The following is a 27949-nucleotide window of genomic DNA, read 5'->3' as shown; positions in this document are numbered from 1 at the left end:
TTGGACCAATTGAGTTATTGGGAGAGGGTGAATACACTGGGTTATTTTCACTGGAGCCTCGGAGGCTGATGGGTGACCTTGTAGAGATAAGGTCACAAAGGGCACAGATCGGGTAAATGGACAAGATCTTCTCCCAGGGTTGAAGTGTCTAAAACAAGAGGGCATAGGTTTAAGGTGAGAGGACAAAGATTTAAAAGGGGCCTAAGGGGAAACTTTTTCATGTAGAGGGTGATGGTGAATACAATGAGATGCCAGAGGAAGTGGAGGAGGCTGGCACAATTACAACATTTAAAAGCCATCTGAATCGATATATGAATTAAAAGGGTTTATACAGATATAAGTCAAATGCATCCTAAATATATTTAGGATATCTGGTTAGCATGGACAAGTTGGACCGAAGGGTCTGTTTCTGTGCTGTACTTCTCTGTGAATCGATCTTGTTCAACTTATTTAATTCACATTAAGTTACTGAAGGTTAACTACTATAAAGAAGTGGTTCTCAATATACCTTTATATATTCAATCCAATGTTGTAGAAGAACCTGCACACCACCTCGAACTCTACTGAAAAGCTGGTAAAGAAGTGAAAGATCTTGTATTCGGTTTTCATCCAGAAGACTGTTTAAGCCTGCAGGGTTTTAGGAACATTTGTTTTAGCCTGAGACCAATATTAAAAAGCTCTGCAAAATCAAATAGCCCATTACAGAGAAAGTAGTCTCATGTAAATCCAAATTTAAACTAACTGATACTTTGTCATCAAGTACTAAGAAGAGAATGAATAAATTATTTTGAGTGAAGCTTACTAGTATAGGTCTACATTGTTGTGCACACAAACCCACGTATAAAATACTTTTACATTAATTCCCAGAAATATAGGTTACCTTTCTGAAGAATGGCTGGTAGATGTTCGCCTAGAAGTTGCTTTTCCACTGTAGCTATTAGAGGTTTCCTAAAATTAAAATTAAAACAAAAACCATAAAAGCAAAACCAATTCTATAACAACGTGCAATTACCATTTTACACAATACAAAATCTATTTCCTCAAGCTCAAGGAAAAATATGGGGGTGTGGGAGGGGGGGTGTGCACAAAAGACACAGTAGGTAAATCAGCAAAATGCACAGCTCCACAGGATAGAGGAGATATAGTCTAACAAGAAAACAAAGTGACATCAGAGCATAAGGCAAGTCAGTCGGGCTGTTTACTGAAAACATTTGAGTTAAATGAACTGTAACTCTGAATGAACTAATTTACTTAGAAATAAAATAAAAATTACTTCAATAGCTAAACCTTATTTCGTTAAATAAATAAAACACAGTTTGATAGTAACGGCAATGCAGTAAGTGTGCCACAACTACAGCAGGCAGGAGTCGGTGAACAGCACTGTGATCCTGGACAATCACATCCGTGGTTATGCAGTTCAGACTTGTTGAGCTCAAGTCCAAGGTACTGTATTAAGGTACTGACCAATATTTTGGAAGATATCATGGAGGGATTATCATTACCCAGGCATTTTTATCCAGTCACATGCCTTGATTAGATCATAAAGCAGGTATTTTCTATGGTCCTGGGCAAGAGGATGTGACTGTAAGTCAGGTAAGAGGATCCCAGGTGCAATGCTGGAGGAGTCTTAGCCTTTGTTTTAACCCACATACATTAGGTTCTTGCTTCCTGTGCAGATGAGGGTAGTTCATAAAACATATATGAGCAAACAGTCAAGGGTAAAGCGGAAGTGAGAGGAATAATGCAGTGATATAGGACACATTGATCAGGGACTTTATATTTTTCTGCAGAGCTATAAGCATGAATTCCTGTGACTGTGATGCATTTCAAGTGCCAGGGTAAAGTCAACTCCTTGGAACAACATGGTGGCTCAGTGGTTAGCACTGCTGTCTCAAAGCGCCAGGGACCCAGGTTCGATTCCAGCTTTGGGTGACTATCTGTGTGGAATGTGCACATTCTCCCCCTGTCTGTGTGGGTTTCCTCCGGTGGCTCTGGTTTCCTCTCACAGTCCAAAGATGTGCAAGCTAGGTGGATTAGCCATGCTAAATTGCCTGTAGTATCCAGGGATGTTTAGGTTAGGTGGCTTAGACATGGAAAATTAGGGGAATGGGTCTGGTGGGATGTTCTTTGGAGGGGTGTGAACCTGTTGGGCCAAAGGCCCTGTTCCCACACTGTAGGGATTCTATGAAAAACAACTTGAGAGGATGAAGATCCTAACATCACTGTACATGAAAGAACCCGAACAAACTGAACAAAGAATGTGCACTTGCTGAAATAACAGAAGAAACCTAGGTCAAAATTAAAACAGAACTTCAAAGATGATGAACTCTGAATGGTGTTCAGGCCAGATGCTAAAAGCATAGGGACAAAAACATCAGAAGGCTAAATGCACGGAAGAGAGAGTAGTAAGGGAAAAACCAAACTAAAGGAACTCTTCTGAATTTGAAAAGCATTCACAATACAATAAATAGATCAATAGCACATTTAGAAATTCATGTGTGTTGGCTAAGTGCCATTGTGAAGCTCAGGTGGCAGTGACTAAGATTATGAAAGAAACTGAAAAATGAAAGAAATTCCGGAATTTTTAATCTCTGAAAAGAGATTATTTAGCTTTAACAACTGAAAATGGGGAAAATAAAGGCAGAAAGGATCAGAACTTAAAGTCATGATGCCAAAACAGTTGCGTGTAACTAAAACAAAGGCACAAAACAAAGGTAGGACCAATTTTAATGCAATGAAGCAGTTATTTAATAACTCTGCAGCAAAGAAACCTCTGGGAAAGAATGGCTGTAATATGATGAATTTTATATTAAGATGAAAGTTTCTAGAGAAGTTCAGAAATAGTGTCTTAAATCTGACAAATCAAATTACATATATATGGGAACTAAATCATAGGAACTAAAAAGGTAGACTGGCAAATTAGATTAGCAATATGAAAATATAACGATATGGTTGATAAAAGTCACCGTTAAATAATTACATCAATTTGCAACAATTTTCCATTTCTGCAAGGAAAAATGAGATATTATTTCATTGAAACAAAATTCTTGAGAATTGACAGGGCAAAAGAAAGGAGGTAATGAGAAATGCAATGAGAAGAAATGTCTTCACTCAAACTCTGTCCTGGAAAGGTGCTCTATTGTTAAAGTATATACAAGTTAGAGATTGGTAACTTTTGGATACTGAGGGAATCAAGACATATTGCGAGAATTCATTAACACAGATTAACCAAGGTTCAAAAGAGAGATTAGCCCATTTCTGTTCTTATTACTATTATGCATACTGTCAAAATGTAGAAGAAATATTGCATTGATAGCTTCAACACATTAACATCACCCAAACTCAATTCATAATCAAAATTTCAGAATACAGGCTGGATATGAATGGGTTCCATTCTGGAGTCTGCTTGTATGCAAGTCAAAACACAATGCTGGTCATTATAAAGCAGCTGATCATAGGTACAGGAAATATTCATATGCATAGTCTTTAAAATTACACCCTTTCATGGGATCGCCTTAAGAACCAACGTCTGCTTTACAAGCATTCAAAATGGGGTCCCCTGTAATTAAGGAGCAATACAAATAGAAAATCTCGAGCTGTCAATCTAAATTACGACCCTTAAGACTGACAGTGTTTGGATTATTTATTATTTCCCAATCCCAATTACAAATGCTTCCTTGTTTGTGCTTCTCACCCTCAAAACCATATTTTTTCTCAGGTTTAAAAGATCAGTTCTTAGGCAGTCCCCTCTGGTCAATTTGTTTCAACAGTGGAAATGAATTCTTAGTAGACTGAAGAGTTCAAGAATGACAAACTGTCTATCACAGGTGACGCTGATGATGGCTGGGGAGATTGGGTACAAGGGCCCTTAAGATGCAGTGGTAATGCATGCAACTCAAACGCAGGAGGATCAAATCTCACCTGCTCCAGAGGTATGGAATAACATCTCTGATTAGAAATATCTAGGATGGAATGCCTTAAGTTGCATGTGCTCCATTAAGTCAATGCTAGACTGCGGCTTGCCGTCAGCAATGTGACATGTTAAGTACAGATTCTTCTGAGGTTTCCTGCTTGAAAGGTGTTCAGACAGCATTTCCCAGGTGTTGATGGGAACAATGCACTTTATCAAAGAGGCTTTAAGAGTGTTGTTGGAGCAACTTCTCTGCCCGATTGGGACTTACTTGCTGTCAAAGTTTCAAATCGTATTTATTTCAGGTGTCATGTGTCTAGCATAATGAAATGCCCATTCAGCAGAGCTGACCAGTACAATCAATGCTTCAACGCTGAGAACTCGGACCTGAATGATAACTTTGACGTTAGTGTACCAATCCTGTCAACGCCTTTGCAGAATATTGTGGATCCACCAGCCAGTGGAACTTCTGCATAGATTGGATCTGCCTGCTGTACACAGTCCACAACTTAGAGCCATATAGAAAGCCAGGTATCACGACTGTTCTGTAAACCATGTCAGGTTTGAGTCATGGTCTTCAAACACACTTTCTCAGTCAATTGAAGGCTGAACTGGCACACAGAACGCTGTGCTGAAACTCAAAGTCTGCCCTCATTGACAGTGTCATCCTAAGGTTTGAAAAATTATCCATGCTGTCCAGGCCGTCACACATGGATTTTTGTAACGAGAATACAGTGAGTTAACACCCTAAGGGTGAAATGAAATTATTCAAAGGATGTCTTATATATCTTGTGAATACTTTGGTTAAACAGCACATCAGATGCAAATACAACACAAAGTTGTTCAAAATTTGTACGTACTGTGTGCTTTGATCCAAGTAAGTGATAACCCGATCTGCCTCCTCTTCTAAACGTTTATTAACGTGGTGCAAATATTCTGGAACCTAAATGCAATGAAGATCATGCAAGTTAACCAAATAACCAGCAGGTAATTATTTCTTGAAAGAAGTAGTTCCTCCCAATCACTGGTACGGATTATTGAATGTTGAAATTGCACATCCAACATTTTTCTGTAAAAGAAATCGTTCAGTGCAACACTAAGTTACCCAGTCACAATTATTCCACACCAGATCTCTAGCTATGTGTTGCTGGATTAACTAATATGTGATCCAATAAAAGAAAAATACTACAGATGCTAGAAATCTTCAACAAACAGAGTATGGGTGGAGAAACATAGTAGGCCTGACAGCATCTGCTCAGGCAGAAAGAATTAGTGTTTCAAGTCAAGTATGGATTTAAAATGATCAAATGTTACTTCTCCATCTACAGATCTTGCAAACTCGCTGGTTGCTGCAGCCATTTTTGTTGTCGTTCAGTGTGCGATCCAATATGACTTAGCAATGATTGGTTGGACAAGGGAGGAGAAGTAGGTGGGTCAAAGTTCCTTCTAAACGGCACAACCACGCTGCCGCAAACCATTAGGAGACATCAAGCAAGCCAAATGGCACGCTAACATATTGGTTTATGGTTCCAAAAACTGCTGCTACACACAGATTTCAGAGATCCGCACAGCAGAAAAAGTAACAATCGGAACACTGGGTGAGGGTAATAGGAGGAACAGAAATGGAAAATGGATTCAACCAAAATGGAAGTGCAGGAATGTAGAGATGAAGAGAAAAAGGTGATCTGCACTGCTTTCACGTTTCCCTTCCAGTCTCCTCTGGCTCTGATTTCTTCTTATGGTCCCATGTTACTCAAATTATTCTTTATCATTTGCTCAATACTACTGAAGGCCACTATACACTATAACCTTATTTTGGGTTGTTGCCCATAAATCCAGGTTTTGACAACTGTTTGATTCACCGGTGACTACAAACGTTTTCCTCAGTTAAGATATTCCATTTGGATATACCAGTCACGATCTTCCCTGTCTCAACTCCAGCGTCAATTTGGTGCTAAGCACCTCAAATTCTTTGGTACTCTCCAAGCAGCTCACTTCATTACACACATCTTCCCTCTCCTTTCCTATTCCTGAGCATCCCTCTCACTGAAACTTTAAGCTTCTGACTGAACAGCTTCCCAAAGTAGTTTCACTATACTTTGGTCATCCTTTTTCTCAACCTCCACTTGAACTCATTTTCTTCTCCTGTCTCCTTTAACTGGATTAATTTCACCTTCATTTAATTCCTCCTGTGTAATGACAGGCACAAGCTTGGCATCATCTCATGTGGCTTCTGCGCTGGCATGGTCATGGTGACAGTACAATTACTCGGTATTTACACAAACATGCAAAGTTAAAGCAGGAGTAAGTCATACAATCCCTCGAGTTCTTCAGATCCCTCACCATCTACAATTTCCTATTAAGTCCCACTTCCTTCTGAATTGGTCCCTGTAAAATAATAAACTCAAATCATTTATAATTGTACTTCATAGTTGCTAAATACCTTTTTCTCAAAAGGAAAATTAAGTATAAATTGTGTCCATAAGTACAAAATAGATCAAAAATAGATGTAGCATTTAATCGTGATTCTGCTCAACTGATACGGGATTTCATCAGGTGTGGCCCACTCAGTAGATGAGTCACAAGGAATAAGGAACAAGAGTAGACCAGTCCCTCGATTGTGTTCAGCCATTCTATGAAATCGTTGGTGATCTGCAACCCAACTCCATTCATGTGCTTTGGCTTGAGATCCCTTCATACCCTTGGCTGTGAAGAACCTACTGATCTTAGATTTTCCATCATCTATTGCACTGGCACCTAGTGTTTCATCATGATACCATCACTGTATGAAGGCATGTTTCTTTGCTTTCCTTCTCAAGGACCTGGCTCTGATTACGAGGCTCCTGATCCCTGTACTAGTGACCCCATCAGCACAAAATTTACTCTTTACCCGCTTTATCAACATCTTTCAAATTCATAAAAAGCTCAATGAAATTATGAATTAACCTTCTACTATATTTAGAGAATACAAGCTCTCATTTGTGTAATCCCCTCAATTTATGAAGTTTTATCATGCTGTTCCAAAGATTTATACAACTCATTTTTTTGCCACATTCGCTGTTTTATATTTTCAAGTGTATTTGCAAGTTATGCCAAACTAAAGGCACTTTTGTGTGAAAGTCAACGAAGATCTCAACTGACATGACTTGAACTAAATTTATTCAGGAACTTGAAAACCAGCAAAGGTGAACCTCCTTCACCAGGACATTTTTGGAAAATTACTCATGACAATTTTGCCATCAGCAACCATTTATTTCTTGTAAACTACAAACAAGTTGTTTTTTTCTCCCCTCTCTCGATTAATGGAAGAATCTCAGTAATATTTTATTCTGAACTTTCCATTTAGTTACTAGGACATATAACTAATTATAGGCCCATGTCCCTAAAAATATACCAGGTGCTGGTAATAATCCAAGTAACACCATATCTGCAGCTCTTTAGCACAGCGTATTTATTCATCAATATGCTACTTCAACACAAATGTCTCTAACTGGGCTGGCAAAGCCAACATGCTATATACCTCTCGTTCTTGCATCAATCTTTGACCTTCTGCAGCATATAGACGGTTAGTCTCTTCCAAAAACCTTTGTTCAAAAGAATCTTGATAAATCTAAAAGAGACAAAACAATAGATTTAACTGTTATAAATGAAAACAACTAAATTAGATACACTTGAAAGGATTCAAATCTTACCTGCAAATCTGATAGCATACTTAAGAGACTTCGAAGCAAACTACGATCAATAGCTTCACCATTTCTTTCTCTCTCAATTAACAGAAGAATCCCATCAATAGTTTTATTTTGAACCTTCCGATCACTTATTACATGGGATCTGAATAATTCAAGGCCCATGTCCCTATAAATGAAAACAGTTCAAGTAAATATGGATTGTTAAGATTCACATGGAGACTATTAACAGAATTGGCACTCTCAAAAGCCATTTTGTTTTAAAGTGAAAGCTCATCTCAAACACTGGCCTATTCTTTAATCATTTACTCTGCAGAAACTGATTAAGCTGAAAGGTAGAAAACTTCAATGTAGAATGCCTCAGTATTGTATTTATACCCCTCCGTTTACTGTAAGCAATTTTTTTTTTTACTTCCTCTCCATGAGATGCAATTCTTGCATCAAAAGCCACTTTAGCCAAATAATTTTTATTATATGTGAACTTGCACGGTAAGCAGGGAGGAAATCACTGCAGAGTTCAACTCTCTTTTGTTTCCACCTCAAGGGTACATGGTCATCACTAAGCCAGCACTTACTCTCCATCCCTAACTGCCACAGGTATGGTGATGATGAGCTGCCGTCTGAACTGCCACAGTTCTTGTGAGATAGGAACACTTGGAACGCTGTGGCAAAGAGAGTTCCACGAATTTGAAGCATTAACAGTGAAGGAATAGCAACATAATTCCCAAGTCAGGATGCTCTGTGGCTTGGAGATAGTAGCAGTCCCATTATCTGCTATTCTTTGTCCTCATTAGTTGAAGAGGTTGAGGGTGTAGAAAGTGCTATTAAAGAGTTGCTGCAGCATACTGTGTGTAGTATATGCTTCAGCCACTGTTTATGATGCCAGGGAAGGAAATCAACATTTACACAGTGTGGACGGGGTGCCAATAAAGGGTCTGCTTTGTTCTCAATAGCAAACTTACTTAGTGTTGTTGGAGCTAAACCCTTCCAGACAAGTGGAGAGCATTCCATCACACTCCTAACTTGTACCTTCCAGATAGTCAACAGGCAGTGGACTGACAGGTGAGTTACTCACCACAGAATTCCCAGCTTCTGCCCTGCTTGTAGCCATATGACAGGTTTGAGTTTAATTTCTGCTCAATAGTAACTCCCCATGACGTTAGTAGTGAGAGATTCAGCAATGGCAATGCCACGGTAGGAATCTTTCTTGTTGGACAGCATGGAATCCCTACAGTGCAGAAACAGGCCATTTGGTCCATCAAGTCCACACTGACCCTCCAAACAGCATTCCACCCAGACCTACCCTTGCCCTATCCCTGTAACCCTGCAGTTCCAATGGCTCACCCACCTAACCTATACATCCCTGGACATTATGGTCAATTTAGCACAGCCATCCCACCTAAGCTACACATCTCTGGAGGGAACCAGAGCACCCAGAGTAAACTCATGCAGATAAAGAGAAAATTAGAGTGTGACAGACAGTCATCCGAGGCTGGAATCGAACCCAGGGTCCCAACACTGTGAAGCAGCAGTGCCACCTACTCAGCCACTGTGGGACCAAGATAAATTGAACTCAAACAGCTACAACCATCTTCCTCCATGACTCCAAGCAGTAGAGTTTTCCCCAATTCCCAGTGATTCCAATATTGCTAAGGAGCTTTGATGCCACACTATCAAACACAGCTTTGATGTCAAGGGCGCTTGTTTTCATGTGGCCCAATAACCACAGAAGCCGTCATTAGAGAGGGAGCAGGGCAGAAACTGTAGTTGATAGATTTCCCAGCTCAATGGTGCAACAGAAGCCAAGGAAGCTACTCCTGTTTTAGCCAGCATTATGAATTACATTAGTTGAGATCTTCTGGACTGAAACTTTCAGTTCAAAACTGAATATTTACTAAGAAAACAGAGCCATATTTTCCTTTTATGGGCTATTGCAACACACTGAATTACAGCAAATGTGGAAAGTAATGCCAATATTTTAACTTTTCAAGCTTGCTGTCTTTCAAATTTAGATCATAACATCACTTCAGTTGAGTCCAGTGTGATTTCTGATTAAGGATTTAAAATCAAGGCCCCATTGTAATGGCAATAGATAACTTTAACACATAGGAATGGCTCACCACCCTCATCCAAAAAGGCAAGTTAGTAGAAGTATGCACTGTGAAGACAAAAACTAGATATCCAACTCAATATATAGGCTTTCAGAATTAAGTGAACAAAACAATAGACATGGAAAGCTATATTTGAGAAATGTAAGGATTTTTTTTTCAGAAGCAGACATGCAAGTCTGTATCCCATCACATATATTGTAGCATAAAAACACATTACTGGTGCATTACAATTGACCTGAACACCTGAAAATGGGTTGGGAAGGAAAACAATATAATTTGACATTTTGCTCCTGATCATTATCCAGTGACCACCTGTTGGAAAACTCCTTTGGGTATCAGGTAATGAGACAATCAAATTAGTCCGTAATACCCTCCACAAATGAGCTGTCGAGACTCACTATACGTGCAAATGAGCACGAAGTGCAGAGCTTTAGTCGTAATCTGTAGATCTGCATTCTCTGTAGGGAGTCAGCACCTTGAAAGAAAGGAGCAATGTAACTACATCATTTCTTTAGTAAGTTGTCGACAAGTAGACATTTTTTAGATAATGCAGAAAAAAAAATCAAGAAACAAAGCAGCAATAAATGCTGAGAAACGTGATTTCATGAGAAGTAATATTTTTCAGAGACAAAATGCGTAGTGCTTCATTTTTTTTTTCCCCACAGCTGTGTGGTCTACTTATGTTGATACAAACTAGCTTCATTAATGATGTAAGAACCAAAGGCTGAAAAATCAACTGAAGGAACTGGAGAAGTACATGCTACGTGCTCCTGAAGTTTACTTTCAATTTATATAATCCTAAATCATACAAGTTATTTAACCAGTTCATGAACAACTAAAGGGAAATGGTGTCTTAGTGATATGCTGTGGGATTAACTATCCAGAGCCCAGATTAATACATTCAGGTCATAGGTTAAAAATCAGATCACAGCATCAGGCAGCATTCAAATTCAATTAATGAAAACATGGAATTGAAAACTCGTCAATCAATTTATTGTCATAAAGAAAAAACACATCTGCTTCACTAATGTCTTTTAGGGAAGAAATTCTGCCATTCTTACTTCATCTGGCCTAAATGTGACTCAAGACCAACAGCAACCTGGCTGACATTTAATTGCCCCTGAAATGGCTCAGCAAGCCACTCAGGTCAAAAGCAACTAGGGATGGGTAACAAATGCTGGCACATTCCACATCCCAAAGAATTACAAAAAAAACAAGAAATCACATCAATAAACAAAGACAGATTGCTACCACTGTGACACAATAATCAGATAATAAACTTTACAATCATCATGATTGAGTATGACACAAAGTCTGGAAAATTCTGAGAGGCAGTATTCGTGGCTTGTCAAATTTGTGCCTCCACTTCGGTTCTCCAGCTCATGCCCCATGCTGCTGTTTCACCTTGCTCCCATTACTTCTACCTGAGCTCAATAACATTGTGCTTCCCTTCTGAATCCTCATGTCAGGTTGCAAGTGCATTGTGATTATAAGGACATGAGACATGATCATAACATTCAAACAATAAACCATTCTAAATTATTTAAATTGAAAATATTACTGTCAACTGTCACTTGCCTTAATCGTCTACACAATGAAACAACGTTAAAGTGGAAATCAGCTGAACACCAAGTAGCCTTCTTTCAGTCTGTGCTAAAAAGCCATTTTCACTGAAACCACTTTCAATGTTTTGATGGTGATCAGAGCAAACGTTCTAATTAACATTCTTATGAGCCAAGACAGCAATACCATATAAGTTTTTTTTTCACTGTGGATGGTATTATTTCTAACTCCAAACCACTCGCATCCAATATCCACAGTCATGCACTGTCTAGGAAAACGTCCCTGGACAGCAAACAGGAGCAGAAACAGTGGCCAATTCATACAATAGTTCAGGAGCCTGGAGATCAATTGCGGTGCCCAGCCAAGACATTCTACACCAATTTAGAGGGAATAAAATTCATCTCAATCTGATTTGTACAGTTTCTTACTACACCTTAATATTTTGACATACAGGGACATGAACCATATAAGACACAGAAAAGATCAAAAACTTTGTCAATCCACAATTAGGACCATAAACACAAGTCCCAGTTCGGGATTAATGGCAAAATATATTGTACAAGGTGTATACCCTCTTTGGTACAATAAAGACTACTTCCTTAAGGGGGAGCAATATACCTGGCTTCATTTACAAGATTCCCTTTATGCAGCTGGGATCCAGGGATGCTGATGCTTCAAATGGAAGTGTCTTTTGCACTGAAGGCATCGAACGATACCTGCCCTGGGATTAGGCTCCTGGAGGACGCCCCATGATCTGATGTCATAACCTCTTCGTTAGTGTCAGCCGAAGAAAGGCACAACAAAACAGGGGCTCGTTGGCTCAAGAGGAGACCTCACTGCAGAATCATACGGGCGGTGAAGTAAGATGATTCACAGGTCACAGATTCTTTAGACGAGAATGAACTAGCACCTGCCAACATCAAGGAGAGTGCCTTAGAAATCTGACCTGTATAAAATGGCCTAAATCAGGGTTGCAAATAGGCCCACACAGTTAATCCTTGGAAATACTGATGTCTTCTAAGCTCTCCCTTCGCAGGTTTGGTGACAGATGCTGGTTCCAAATAAGAAGTTGGTAAAATGCTGCCAAACAAAATGCATCAAGCACACAAATAGCTTGTCTTTGTACCCAGAGTTCCTCTTCTCTTAGTTGCAGCAAGGCCTAAAAAAAGTGCTCATGCAGCATCAACTAAATATGTTTCTTCTCTTAGGATGCTTTCCTTACCTGTAAATTTGGATCTTGAATGAATCTGGCACACTTTACAAATAACTTGTGTTTAAACTAAGTTTCGCCCTGTTTCCCATTTGCCCAATAGAAACAACAGTGAGGAAATTGTTCCAATTGGTCCCAATCCATTGAGTTGTTGCTGCTTCTACTTCAGCAACTCGAGGTGTGCAATTTCACTGAGTCTGAAATATCTTTCATGTTCCTTTTAACTAAATCTATTCACCAACTTCAAAGTTCTAACAGAACTTGCAGTGGACAATGCAGTGGTCAAGGAAAAGGTAAAGATGATAGAAAAGTGCAACAATTTATGATCTGGTAAACAAAATACCCACCTGCAGTCCTCAGGTATTACTTGGAGTCTAGAAGTGCTATAAATAGATTCCAAGGAAAACCAAAAAAAATTACATCTGCAACTGAAAGTGAAGAGGCAAGAGAAAAGAAATTTGGAAAACAATTAAGTCATTAACCTCTCGAGATGCTGTTACAACATACATGAACAAACGATCACACCAAAGTCTGCAAGGCTTTGGATGAGTGACATCACTTCCCATTTCAAATGGTTTCAGCAAGTTATCTTCAAAAACTGTGTCTAATTTTAGATTGAAAATTAGAGGGACAAAATTTAATCCAGAGATATTGACTTTCACAGCTATTTCTTGTCAGTACATAACATTGTGAAACAATAGATTTCCTTTAATAGTCACTTATTTCATTTAAAATCTAACTTCGCCATAATCATAGAGAAAATTAATTTTCTATATTTCCCACCTATTTCAGGCTATCACATGAACTCAACTCGATCAAGCCTCCTTTGAGGGTTATCAATAGTGTTTTGCTGTCATAGGTGATGCTAAACAAAAGATTTCACAAGGGTGAGCAAAATTACTCATCTGAAATGCACCCAACAATCATTCAGCTGTCAACATCTGTAAGCAGTTCACCTCCTCATTTACGAGTTTGAAAATAAACAGTAAGGGATGGCTACAGAACAGGATCTGCCCATAAAGAAAATTAAACTCAAGAAAAATCAAAAGGTAGTACAAATCTGAATTCCTTTCAGCTCAGTTGAACTCTTACATAAACACTTATCTTGAAAAGTGCTGACATTCCTCCATGTTTCTTGAACTGTTTACACTTACTATGCAACGTATGAGACGTAATAGAACAATTGCTTTTATAGCTGCAGATTTTGATCTTCAGAAAATATATCTGCTTTAACTCAATTCTGATGTTGCTTTGATGCAAATACAAATGTGTAATCTCAAACAGAACAATTAACACAATCTTTAAACAAGTGTTAAATACTGTTGTTCACACATTTAGACACATTTGTAAAGTGTTATCCTTCATTGTAGTAGAGACAGATCTATTTCTCCCAATGGCTAAGTGAGAGACTAAGCTACATCAAAGAAGGAAAATCTCAACTTGAGCACAAGTCTGTTATCTTAAATTATTTTTTTTTTGGCAATAGGTAAATTTCAAGTGGCTTCAACTGCATCAGAGCACGACTGTGACTGAAGGTCAGTCATTGGTGAAAAGAATGGAGAGAACCATCCAACCAGGGACCCTGCTCTACTTCATTGTTCAATGATTCCCTGGAAGCATCTGAGTATTGGTCAAGGCATCCAGGTCTACCAAATGCCATTGCAGTAAACAATCCTCACATCAAAAATGGGTTTCTTGGATAAAGTCTTAAAATACTGCTGATACCTGTGAGAAAGCATCTCTAGCAAGAAGTCAACTGTCGGGAAGGAAACAGATATTGGAGATAAGAAACTCCCAACCCTACAAGCACATTCAAACTACAGGAATTAATTTTCATTTGAGAACTTTTATAAGGTTTTCTCACAACAACACAAGAAACAGGATTACACCACATAGCACCTGAAGCCTGCTCCACCATTCAAGGAAATCATGACTGATCGGCCATGGCTTCATCTCCTCAAGCCTGCCTGTTTCCACAGCACGTATTTCTCTGTTGTTCAAAAATCTCGTCTTGGGCTTGAATATATTCAATGACCCAGCCTGCACATATCCTAGATGTAAAAAATTCCCAAAATACATGACTTCTGAGGAAAGTAAATCTCCCCCTTACCCATGTTGAATGTGTCGATAAATTCTGAAACTATTCCTCTGAAGCAAATGCGTCCTCTCAGTATCTATAATTTTCCTTTAGAACATTGTTTATTTCAGTTAGATCATTGCATTTTCTTCTAACTGCTGATGACTTAAAGCCCAAACTGCTCAATGCTTCCATATAATATAACCCTTCACCCCAGTAATCAATTCAGTAAATCTTTTGGCTGCCTCAAATCCTCCTTAAATAAGGCAATCAAACTGAACATAGCATTTGTTGATGTTTCACTCAAGTCCTGTAGACTTGTCACAAGACTTCCATACATTTTGTACTCCATTTCTCATTGCAATAAAGCCCAACACTTTTCAGCATAATACTCCCATCGTTAATCCTCAGCTTAAGTCACCTTAATTACTTCAAAATATCTTTTGTCCTTTTGCACCTGACAGTGACAAGTTGCACAATGTGTTCATTGCATTAGGAACCAAAGCTAATTAAAACAAAAGAGTTCAACTGTTATAAATATTACAGTATGGAACTGGAGGGACACAGCTGGCCAGGCAGCATCAGAGAAAAGGAAAACTGACATTTCAGGTCAAGACTCTTCTTCTGAAAAAGGTCCCGACCAAAACGTCAGCTTTCCTGTTCCTCTGATGCCGCCTGGCCTGCTGTGTTCCTCCAGCTCCACACTGTGTTACCTCTGACTCCAGCATCGGCAGTTCTTACTATTTCTGATAGAATTCAACTGTTACCTTTTTTGCCTTATGCTAAGTTTACAAGATGGAAGTGATGATGCTGAATAGAAATTTTCTCTAATCGTGTTCCCTGCTCTTGAGCCTTGCCTACTGACTCAAATGAAAGGACAACCTAATACTACACTATCTCATCACATGGAATGGCCTAGGTTGAAGAACTTTCCATTCGCATTTACCTCCTTCCTATCATTTGATAAATTATCTATGAATGAGAAGTTGCCTCCCTGGAGAACTGCAAACTCATACAAAAATTCTACACAACGTACCTGTGTCTATAATAGATAAATTCTTGCCAAAAGTTACAAGAGACATATGAACCTCATAAAGCCTATATCAAAGTAGATCATAACGACAGCCTGTAACACAATAGGGCAAAACTCAAGGCAGCAAAGGACAAAATTAGAACCAACACAAAAAACTGGAAATAGGTCAAGATGGAATGAAATTTTAGCTAAGCTAATGGAATCAAACATTTTGGAATCATTTCAATTAGACGTGGGTTTATGATATGGAGTCTTAGATTTAAATATTACTCTGCCCACCAAGTTCCTCGTAATTTGCACACATTTCAAGTTAAACTGGTGTTCCTATTCACCAAAAACAACTCTTTTCAAACCCAAAACTGGAAAAAAGACAAGGCAAACCAGAAAAATAAGTGCAAGTAGACTCATGCTGCCTAAATTTCCAATAATTCAGTGCCCTGAATGTCGAGTTACACATTATTCAAACAGATAAGCAAAATAGATGAAATGGCCTTCCCAAAGCTTACTTGCAATGTGAGATGTATTTTACTACTGAAACAGAATGATTGTATGTAGCTCATTATCAATTCTTGATGCATTACTTGTACTTTATTTGTAAAATTCAACTTAAAACACCTTCCTTGGAAGTCAATATTTAATTAAAATGGGATCCTTTCCATCAGGTAAATACTTCACCCCCATTACACAAAACAAAGTGGAAGAAATGCTGTTCGTTACACTTCTGGTTGAAAGGTAATTTTGAAGAAAAATTATTTAAAGCCACCTTGCATCAATGGTTCCCTAACTAGACAATTCTAGTAACTTACCCAAATGACCCATTATTGCAAGTTGACTCTATAGGGCATCCCAAGTGCACTAAAATGCAAGTACAAGGAATCATGCAAGCCCAAACCTGCACTAACTCTTATTTAGATAAGGAAATTCAACTGTATATTGATCAGGAGCAGGACGTCCAGCTCATTGTCCTTTCCCCAATTTTGGATGGTGAGGTCAGTTGCAGTGTCCGTGCTGCTGGCCTATCTAACTTTATCAGTTTTGGGAAGACCATCAAATTTTTAAACTTACCAAATAGATGGAAGCATTGAATTTTGTAGAACGTAAGTTCTATCCAGAAACAAGAAGATGCTCCTAATCATAATCTGGAAGAAATAAACCAGTAAACAAGTGTACATTTTAAAATCTTTGTGAAGTAAACATCTTCACTATCCTACACATAGCAAATATCAAATTAAAACAGAGGGACTAAAACAATGAGGAATGGTTTCTAAAAAATTAAACATCTGGGGCTTCTCCAATGACCTCAAGCAATAAATGCTGCCTGATGCAAATATGCAAATAATTGTTCCCTTATTCAAATCATCATCGGTGCTGCCTCACCAAACTGAGGTTGTTAGAACTGGGTTCAGTTTGGTATTAAGGGGGTAGTAACCAAACAGGATATTCACATCAATCCTATGACCTATTCTGGAAAACAAAGATACGCAGTAAACAAAAAAAACAAAACTGCAGATGCTGGAAATCAGAAATACAAACAGAAATTGCTGGAAAAATTCATCAGGTCTGGCAGAAGATGGTGGCCTAGTGGTATTATCGCTGGGCTATTAATCCAGAGATCCAGATAACATTCCAAGGACCTGGGTTGGAATTGCACCAAAGCATATGGTGGAATCTGAATTCAATAAAAATGTCTGGAATTAATCATCTAATGATGACCTGTCACTGTCAGAAAAACCCACCTGGTTCACCAAATTCTTTAGGGAAAGAAACGGTCATCCTTACCTACTCTGGCCTACATGTGATTCTAGACCCACAGCAATGTGGTTTACAGTGAACTGCACTCTAGGCAATTAGGGATGGTCAATAAATGCTGCCTGGCCAGCAATGCCCTCAAGCCTTTAATGAATTTTTTTAAAAAAACAACTGTGGAGAAAAAGCAGAATTGATGCTCTGGGTCCAGTGACGCTTCTTATGCAGTAATTGAGTGAAGGCAGTTCAGACCCAGTCTTGATGCTCTCAACTTGCAAACAGTCTGCCATAGATGAACTGCTCTGGTGAAATAGTTAAAAAGGTAGTGAAATAGTAAATATTAGAGATTTTTTTCTCTCAATAAATCACACTTATGTGGCACTTGCAAATCTCAAAACAACAGATCGTTAGCTAACACTAAGATGGAGGAATAAAGGTGAAAGACTGAAGTTCAAAAAAGGGGTTGCAAATGAGATTTCGCGTAAACAGCAGCAAGTCACAGTTGATGAGTAAAGTGAAAGACTAGGGGCACATTTTTAAGGTGAGAAGAGTGTGATTCAAAAAATACGTGAGGGGCAAATTTTTTATACAGTGGGTGGTTGGTGTGTGGAATGAACTTCTAGAGGAAGCAGTGGATGCGCTACAATTACAACATTTAAAAAACATCTGCATAAGAAAGGTTTGGAGGGATACGGGCCAGGAGCAGACAGGTGGGACTATTTAGTTTGGGATTATGGTCAGCATGGACTGGTTGGACCAAAGGGACTATTTCCATGTTGTATGACTATAGCTCTGTAAACAGCCAACAGTGAAATAAACATGGCTGGTATTGATGAACTGAAGCATATATAACAAAATATATTTGGTTCAAATCATAAAAACTCAAAGCCATAGCAAAACCTGAACATTTATTGGGAAATAAGAAGCAATGAAACTTGGGAAGGCCTAGAATATGGGATTTAATGTGTATGAGGTTTAGATGATGGTCTACTGGATGACTGAAGATGCAAAAGTCAGCCTTTAGATTACTGGAGAAATCAGACATAAGGTAATAAAGTGCATGTATTGAAGTTTCAACTGCAGGAAAGGTGAGGATAGAGAGATATTATTTCAAAGATGCGTGGAAGTGGTATCACTGATAGATTGAATATAGTGAGAGAAACTGAGCTCAAAGTGAAGCAAAACTCCAAGATTCTTAGATTAGTTGGGCTTTGGTAGGTGAAAGAAACAGCTTAAATTTGATAACCCAAAACTGGTGTAAATTTTGGCTTGACATTTGAATGACAACACTAAGTTTTTTATAAAAGTAGGAGGGATGACAGATTTTTTTGAAAAATGTAGGGATCAATTTGCAGGGAGTGAACAGTGACAATTTACTGTGGATAATGATATAGATTAGCTGACTAGCATCAAGGTGGTCAAGCACTGGAGATCAAAAGGCATGTGGTTGGTTTTGCAAAAGAGCTATTTTAGCAATACTAGTCCTCGGATAGGAACAGAAGGGATAGGATCGGGAATACGCAGCAGAACCATGGATAATGAAGGTGCTGATTACGGCCAATCATCTGGAGCTTCACATGCAACGTGCAGAACTCACCACTAACTCTGTACTCTGTTCAGAAGCCACTTGTGTGGCCTCAAAACCCTTGCCATAAATTGCAAAGTACCTGTCAGGCAACTGATCTATCTGTACATCAAACTGTGTTTTGGGAAATGGATCACTATTCCTCCTTTTTCAGGTCACCCACATAAGCTATTACATTGGATTAAAGTCAGCTAAGTAGAAAATCATGTAGAAATACTCAGAGATAGTAAGCACAGCCAATGCTGGAGTCTGAAATAACCGTGCGCAGGTGGAGGAACACAGCAGGCCCGGCAGCAGAGCAGGAAAAATGGCATTTCGGTTTGGGATCCTTCTTTCTGAAAAAGGGTCACAACCCAAAACGTTAGCTTTCCTGCTCCTCTGATGCTGCCTGACCTACAAATATTCTGACTTGCCTTTGATTCTCTCCACAACTCTGGCAAGACAATTTTATTCTAACTACTACTTTTCTATTTAGTTTTGAAGTATAAATTCAAATTACCACATCAGAACTTAAGTAGCAAAGGAATAGTTGTAGGTATTTTTCATTGGCTCAGTTTAGATTTTGGAGCTATAAGCACTGCCTGAAGATGCTAAACTTGATTCCTGAGATTCAACTGGCAACATCTTGATCAGAGGGGTGAAATTGAGGCAAAAATTTAAGTGTAAACACCGGTATTAATTGTGACCTTACTTACCATTTGCCTGCAATGGTCCTGCCAACATTTATCTATTTTCTTTAGAAACAGGACACTATCTAAGGAATCCATAAAGGAATGGTTAAAGAAAACTGAAAATGCGAAGTTAGTTTCATTGATTCGTTGTAGAACTAAGTTCCTTTAACATACACAGTACCCCAGCAAATGATAATATTCATCTGTATCACTTCTCCCCAACTGAGTGTCCCATTTAATAACTTTTCACCTTCAATTTTAAATCTCTGCGCAGATCCACCACTGAAGAAGGCCAGTAATCTCTTGGACTTTACTAATGGTGTTCTTATGGTGAAATTAGGCTGAGCTATCCTGGATGGCACTGAAATCCTACTTCATATCCCTAAACTAATAACACATCTCGATGCAGAAATTTCTGCCCGTGTACATGTTCGAGGGAAATCACAGCAAGGAGGGAATTTAAAGAGCATGAGATACACTTGTTCACCAGCTAGAAAAAGCACATGGTAAAAGTATTTCAGGAATTTTCAGCATCAATTCTGCAAGTCTGCAAAAAAATTCCGAAGATTTACTGACGTGGCATCAGTAATTTATTGACAGAGTTCATCGGAGCTGCTACAGTATAAGCACTGACTAATAAAAAACAAATCTGAGCATATTAGTAAACATTTCAGATCCAGTAAATTCCATTAAGAAAGGTAATCAATGGTGTTAGTAGACATGAATTTGCAAATAGCAAGGAAACGAAAAAAGGAATTAGATGAATACCTAGCTAATCTGGAAGTGGTTTAGGGTGATGACTGAAGCATGAATATTAACTAGTAGATTAAGAATTCAAAGTTCTTAAAAAAAAGTGATATCTGATGGAAACACATCAAGATGTTGACACATTCTGTTAATATTTTGATGCCAAGGAAAAGTATTACCTTGTCTTAGCTCAAACCAAAGATTTCCCTTTAACAGCTCAAGGTAGCAAAAAAAATTACAGTATTCACAGCTTTAAAATTCAGCATTTTCCAACTAGCCGATTCCTGTGCAAACTAGTTCACAGAATCTTCAATCACTTTTCCCCACCTAACAGTCTAACTAGTTATTACAAAGTAATCCACATGCCACCCTCCAATGAACAAGAGGAAAACATCCTCAAAGAACACAATCATCCTGAATATATCAAAGCAGCTTCCACTGCTACTTGAGGAAGAAAACTTCATAGATCCCCAGAGAAAATAATATCTCCTAACTCCAATCTTAAATGGGAAACCCTTATGTTTGAAACTGCTACATCTTAGTTCAGGAGTCCACAACAAGGCACACGTCTGGTTGACTACAAATATTCACGACCCGAGTTAAGCCCCAGGTTTTGATCTAGCACGGAAAATATGGACGAACATCAAATGCGATAGGATGGGCTGGAAAAGACGACACCACTTGTCCAAAAATGGAAAATGCAGAACAACTCAAATAGTGGCTGTGTCTAGCCAAGTCATCCACTATCCATATACTGCTCAAAGATCAGTTCTTGGTGACCTCATAAGCATTCATTATTCTGGCAGCAGAGGTCATTGAACAATGCATTTATCTCCAAATGGAACTTGGACTGCTTTCACAGCCATACAAATAAAATAATTAGTGGCTGTCATTTAAACAGATAGCTTCTAGGTATGATGTCCTGCGTTATGGCACCATAGCCACCATTTATATCAAAGACATACGACAGACTTACACTATACGTTTATGATTCATACACAGATTTTGAAATACTGCAACCGAACTCAGCAAGTTTAAGGTTCACAGACCGCACAATTAAATCAAATAATTCAATTAACATTCTGATCAAATTAATTAAAGGATATTCTCTGAACTGGTGAATTTGAGCTTTGATGTGATCCTCACAGACTTGTCGCAGCTGTTTGTATAAATTTGCTGATACTTTGTAAGAACAGAGATTCTCCACAGCCTATAACAGAAAAAGTCATACAAGGAAGAATTAGAATTAACAATTCTCAGTACTTGAAAGCTTTCGAATTTCCAGTTGATAGTCGCCTCACTATCCTCTGACCCTTATCCACACAAAGGGACCAGACAAAAGATCTTTAGAAAGTTAAAATGGCTATAGCTAGGATTCCTTAATGTGAAAATGACATGCTGGAGACTAGGAACAAAGGATTACAGAGGCAGTTTAGCCACCAGAAGTTAACGTATACCAATTAAAAAGGTGCACACAGTTATCTGAATTGAATCAGAATACACTACCTGCAGCTGCATATGTTTTGGTGGGGCATGAACTTCACACCTTGTCTTCTCCTCGGAGCAAGCCTGAAAAGATTCTCTCTAACTGATTACACTGCAGACATGAGCAAGTTCAGTTACCATCAGTAAAAGAAAACAGGGAGTTTGAGGAAGAGGCCATACAGTCCTTCACAATCGCTGTCAGTTCAATAAGATCATCATGATTTGACCTTGGTCTCAATTCCATTTTTCTGCCTGTTCCCTATAACCTTAGGCTCCCTTACAATGAAAGTATCTGCCAACTTCATTTAGGGCTATATCCACAACTCAAAGTAAATAATCGATAGACACCTGGCTAATTAATTGGAAACAGTAAGGATTAATGGATTAGTTCACCAACCTGAAAATAACTGGTGGGTGCCACAAAGATCACCGCGAGAGTCTATTTACACTGACCAAGATCTTTCAGATTTCAGGATTAGGATATACTTGAAGTACAATCCAATACGAATGCTGGCATACATTGGAACTCATAACACATCCATCTCTGCAGCACTAGCCCATGAAGTTTGAACATTTAATGGGAAATTTCCCTGCTTAACTAAAACATATATGACCATCACAGGAACTAGCAATGGGCAATAAATCCCATGAATAGAAGATCTATGCACCCAAATTAGAATCAGAGACTTAAGAAAGGCCTGTAATGTTTCATTGGCCATCCAGGACAAAAGTCAAATCGAACTCCCAGGTAGCTACAGAACTGACCTTGAAATTACTCGCAATGAGCCACTGATTTCAACTACCCACTCATTCAACCCCCACTACTGACTTCAACATCCAAACATCTACCTGACCACCCAAAGTCCCAATAATGCAACAGCCCAGTGCCCAACCCAGATGACTACTCCCAAAAACCAGCAAACTCAACAACCTACTATTGCTTATCCTCCTCACCAGACTCCCATCCTGTTCACACTACCTCCAACTCTATGAGTATTACTCATCCAACTAATACCAGTCTATTATGCCAACTTTAATCACCCCCACGCCACCAAACTATAACTCAAGACAATCTGATTTCACTTCCCAACATCAACCCACAAAACTACCTGCCACATATCAATTAACCTATTTATTAACTAACATTCATTTATATTCACATTGGGTTTTTTAAAGTTAGCTTAATACAGAAAAAAGGGGCTATTATCCAGTTTCCCCTTCCTTTCCTCCAACAAGAAACATTAAGGATTCATTCTTTAAATATGTTCTTTTCAATTTCGTGTCACCTAGTGGTTAGGATACTAGGTACTGTCAGGTTGTCTCCACATTATTTAAAATTAGCGATAATTGACTAGTTAAATAAAATTAACTTGCAGATTATTTTACCAATGCTTCAGAACTAACAGCTTGTGTGTTATGGTAACATTGAAAGTTCAAATCTCCGCGGTCTAGAGTCCATTTTTCTTACATAGGTCAAGATAAGAAAGATTAGCAAGCAATTCCAACTGTCAAGAATCTCATTCTTGAGTTGTTCTTTTCTGTCATGTTCTTCTCACTGACCAGAAGGACGTTCAGCTGATTTTCAGTCACCTTTATACGGACAATAAATGAAAGGAATGGTTCATTCAGCCACTCTAACTGGTTCCACCATTTGACATCATAGCTATTAGAACGTGACCTGAATGCCTCTTCACTGCCAACCATTTATACCCTTTGACTCCCTTCTTGATTCAAAATTTAATTCAGTCTTAAAAATATTCGACAACCATGCTTCCATTGCGCTGACATGGAGAGAAATCCACAAACCCGGGACCCTCTGATCGAAAAATATTTTCTATTCTCAGTTTTAAACTGAAGACCATTTATTGTTGAGCTATGCCTGTTAGTCCTACTCTCTCCTCCTTCTCCCCAAAAGGAGAAATATTCCTACATTAACCCATCAAATCTCCTCAGGATTTTGTGTTAAATAAGATCAGCTTTCAATCTTCTAAATTTCAAAGGAAACTGAACTAAATAATTTTCCCTAGTAAGATACACTTTTGTGTCAAAGGGGTGATTGAATGAACCTTCAGTGAACTGCCTTCTGATAAATATGCCCTTTTTTAAACATGGAGACCAAAACTGTACCAGTACCCCAGATGTATCTCACTAAGTCATGATATAGCAGTAGGGAAATTTCTTTATGTCTTCCATTTCCCTTGCAATAAATGGCAACATTCCGTTTGCTGTACTTACATATTCATGTTTTGTGATTCAGGTATCACTAAATTCATTACAATATCACATTCAATTTCAACCTGAGGGGGTTAGTAACAATGATGGAATTGTGCTTGAACAATATTCAGAAATTTAAAATGGGGGGCACAAACATTGCTTCCCTTTCAGTGACTGTAACAATTATATCAAAAATTAATTAAAACTGACGTTTAAATGCGTAACACTACAAAATGTGGCTGAATAAGAAACACTGAAAAAATTGACAGATACAATACATATAAAATATGCAACATTTCTGTTACCTGATAAAGTTCCTCCAAATTATATTTGATTGAGGTGCTCTTCTGAATTGCTTCTACTGCTTCTTTCAGTTTTTGCCAGGTTTCATTGGTGTAATTATCAGGCAACTTAGGTTTATCTGCAATAGAAAATGCTATATCACAGTTCACTGCGATAACAAGTAACAAGATCATAATGAGTTTGGTCATTTCTCTCAGGAATTTAATGAAGTTTTTTTAAGAAAACACAAAAAATAGTATATTTCCACAGAATGCACTTAGCGCTGAAGAAAATCTCAAATTAAACGAACAGAGGATCTGTTTATTTTAAATGGTCAATCCATTCCTGTCACTGGACAATTACTGTTCAAATTTTATACAACAGGCAATCCATCCCATTCAATCTGCCATACTTCTATTTGCAACTGATAGGCTTTTGTTGAGGGAAACCAACTTAGCATGAACACTCTCCAGTGCCTTGTTCAATAAATAATTTTTCATAACAGGTATGAGGAAAAGTAAGCCAAATGAGCTTTTCAGTCTGTACCACTACTCAGTAGGATCATGGCTGACCTTGATATTCAACTTCACTTCCCCACCCACTCCCACACCCTTCAATACCTCGAGAGACCAAGGACTCTACACTCCAATGTTACAGCTTCTAAATAATGGAGAATCAACTTTGAGGTAGAGAATTCTATATTCTGAATGGCAGTGAATTGGGAGAGGGAACTGAGTAGCAGGACCTGGACGTCCTTATGCAGCAGTGACTGAAGGTAAGCACACAGGTGCAGCAGGCGGTAAAGAAAGCAAATGATATGTTGACCTTCAGCGTAAGAGGTTGAGAGTACAGGAGCAGGATCGTCTTGTTGCAGTTATACAGGGTCTTGGTGAGACCACAACTCGAGTACTGTGTGCAGTTTTGGTCTCCTTTTAAGGAAGGATTGCCTTGCTCTCGAGGGAGTGCAGCAAAGGTTTACTCGGCTGATTCCAGGGATGGTGTGTCTGAAGTATGAGGAGAGATTGACTAGGTTGGGATTGTTTTTACTGGATTTCAGACAAATGAGGGGGGATCTCACAGAGACTAATAAAATTCTAACAGAACTGGGCAGAGTAGATGCAGGGAGGATGCTCCCAATAGTGGGAGTGTCCAGAATCAGGGGTCACAGTATGTAGATTCAGGGTAAACTATTTAGGACAGAGATGAGTAGACATTCCTTCACCCACAGAGTGGTGAGCCTGTGGAATCCATCATCAGAGGAAGTGGTTGATGCCAAAACACTGAATATATTCAAGAGGCAACTAGATATAGCACTTGGGGTGAATGGCATCAAAGGTTATGTGGACAAAGCAGGACTAGGCTACTGAGTTGGACAATCAGCCACAAACATGAAGAATGATGGAGCAGGTTCGAACGGCTGAATGGCCTCCTCCTATGCTAGGATTCAAAACCCTTTGAGTAACTTCTCCTCACCTCAGTTCTAAATGATTGGCCTTCATCCTTGGACAAAACCCACATTTTTTATGGCCTGCTCTAGCACCATAGTAGCCTTTGAGTCAGAAGGCCTGGGTGTAGGCTCATCCGCTCCAGAGGTATGCAGTAAATCTCTGAGCAGGTTAACTTAAAAATATTTACATGCACATTAAATTCCCTGGTCTGCAGAAACTATTTTTCAGCAGCTACCTTATCAAGCCCTTTCACAATTTTATCTGCTTCAAATATAACTGTCTTTTTTTAAAAAAAGATACAGAGAATATAAGTTTAATTTGCTCAGCCTTTCATCATAGGACAACCAGCTCATGCCAAGTGCCAAGGGACTATAATTTCATGAATCTCACTGTACCGACACCATGGCACATTCAGCATCTTGTCTCAGAACATTATGAACTTTTGTCTTCACTTTTAACACTGAACAAAGAAAGATGCCAAGGTTGATGGCCTGTTTGTCAATTGAATGCTTTTGTTGATTAAAACAAGTCCACATCTCAAGATGGAACAAAAAGAAACAATCCAGACGGAATCAGAGTCAATAAACTTTCCTGAAACAACACCAAAAAAAGGGTATTACCCAACTGAATGAGCAATTCAACACAAAGACACCGGCCGTCATTAATTCTCAAAGTACTGAATTTACAACACCAGGATATGCAATCAATATACACATCAGTCTTTGTTTGCAAATGGACTTTGAACCTGTGCAAGTCTGTTGATGAGGAGACTAATTTATTGTCGGTTTTAAAATCAGTAAGGGATTGTTGTAGATAGAGTTACATTTGACCAGAAACTGACCTGGATAACCATGTAAATATTACCATTACCGGAGCAGGTCAGAAGCTAGGAATTCTGCACTGAGAAATTCACCTCCCAACTGTCCACTAACTGCCTGTCCACTAACTCCCCACTTCTGTGGATAAAAGCAGCTCCAACAGCATCCAGGAAATTTACAAAGCAATCCACTTGATGGCACCAGAATCACAAATATCCCCTCTACCACTAAGATTCAGTCGTTGCAGTGTGTTACATATATCAGAAATAGTCGGAATAAAAAAATCATGGCCACTGAGATTGCACCTTCCAAACCCACTACCATTTAGAAGGACAAGGTTAAAGAAGACATTCCAAGCTACTCAGTATCCTAACTTGGAAATATTCAACCATTCCTTCACTGTCATTGGGTTAAATTGTTCCAAATTGAACTGCAGAATCACCTACACCAAATGGACCGAGCAGCTCACGATCACCTTCACATGAGCAATTAGAGGTGGGCAGTAAACGGTGGCCTAGATAGCAATGCAGGCATTCCCTGAATAAAAACTTCCTCCATAAGCCAAATAATTAGCTACAAGACAAGGAGACTAACATTCCATGAAAGTGAGAACTCCCCACAGCAAAGACACCTCCCCCTACCACACCACTACTCCGAGTTCACCTGAGAACCATCTTCCTTGAAATTGTCAAGATACCTCACAGTCGGCTGAGAATCATTTGCTTGACAAGTCCCTCTCTTCAACTTTAAATCTTAAACTTTATCGAAGCGGCTACGGGTATGTCATAAAAGGTGTAACTATGTATTAGTTTCATTTGTATCTAATATCTGAATTTCAGAGACAATGAATAAAAGATTGCACTATTTGAGGAGAAAGTGGGCCAGAATAAATAATAGATTTTTTTAAAAACTAATGGCTTGCTGCTGAATTATTTAATTGAGGCACTCACTTTGAGGGTAACAGACACCTCTTGTATACAATCATGATCCTGGACAAAAAAAACTCAAATTCTGAGAGGCAAAGTTGTTCCTTAAATATGGTGACCAAAATTACATGCAGTACTCCAAATATGGTCTCACCAAAGCCTTGCAAAACTGAAGCAAAACCTCCCCATTCCTGTACTCCAATCCACTTGTAATAAAGGCCAAAAAGCTGTTTTTCCTTCCATGTGTCAACAGACTGTAGACATTATTCTGTTTTCAAACATTTGTGTACATTATTTTTTAGTAACATGTTAATAATTACATGACATAGCCATTGCCGAGTTTCCATACATTGCCCAGAAAAATGATTATCATTTGTAATCGCAATCTATTGCCTGTTAACAGCTATCAGCAAGCAAAGGCTGAGGGTCAAATTTGG

General features: G+C 38.7%; 1 protein-coding gene across 1 annotated transcript in view; it reads right to left on the bottom strand.

Moving 5' to 3' along the window:
* Nucleotides 1-27949, bottom strand: part of cul4b (cullin 4B) — a 78122-nt gene that overhangs the window by 40397 nt on the left and 9776 nt on the right. The window contains exons 2-10 of the mRNA XM_048544125.2: nt 24344-24459; nt 21446-21549; nt 19617-19686; nt 16656-16729; nt 7603-7765; nt 7431-7520; nt 4771-4853; nt 881-948; nt 509-627 (exon numbers count right to left, since the gene is read on the bottom strand). Coding sequence (XP_048400082.1) covers nt 509-627; nt 881-948; nt 4771-4853; nt 7431-7520; nt 7603-7765; nt 16656-16729; nt 19617-19686; nt 21446-21549; nt 24344-24459 — 887 coding nt within the window. The remainder of the gene's footprint in view (nt 1-508; nt 628-880; nt 949-4770; nt 4854-7430; nt 7521-7602; nt 7766-16655; nt 16730-19616; nt 19687-21445; nt 21550-24343; nt 24460-27949) is intronic.

Source organism: Stegostoma tigrinum, chromosome 15 (assembly GCF_030684315.1).
Source record: "Stegostoma tigrinum isolate sSteTig4 chromosome 15, sSteTig4.hap1, whole genome shotgun sequence".
NCBI lineage: Eukaryota > Metazoa > Chordata > Chondrichthyes > Orectolobiformes > Stegostomatidae > Stegostoma > Stegostoma tigrinum.
This window is presented reverse-complemented; position numbering and strand designations above follow the sequence as displayed.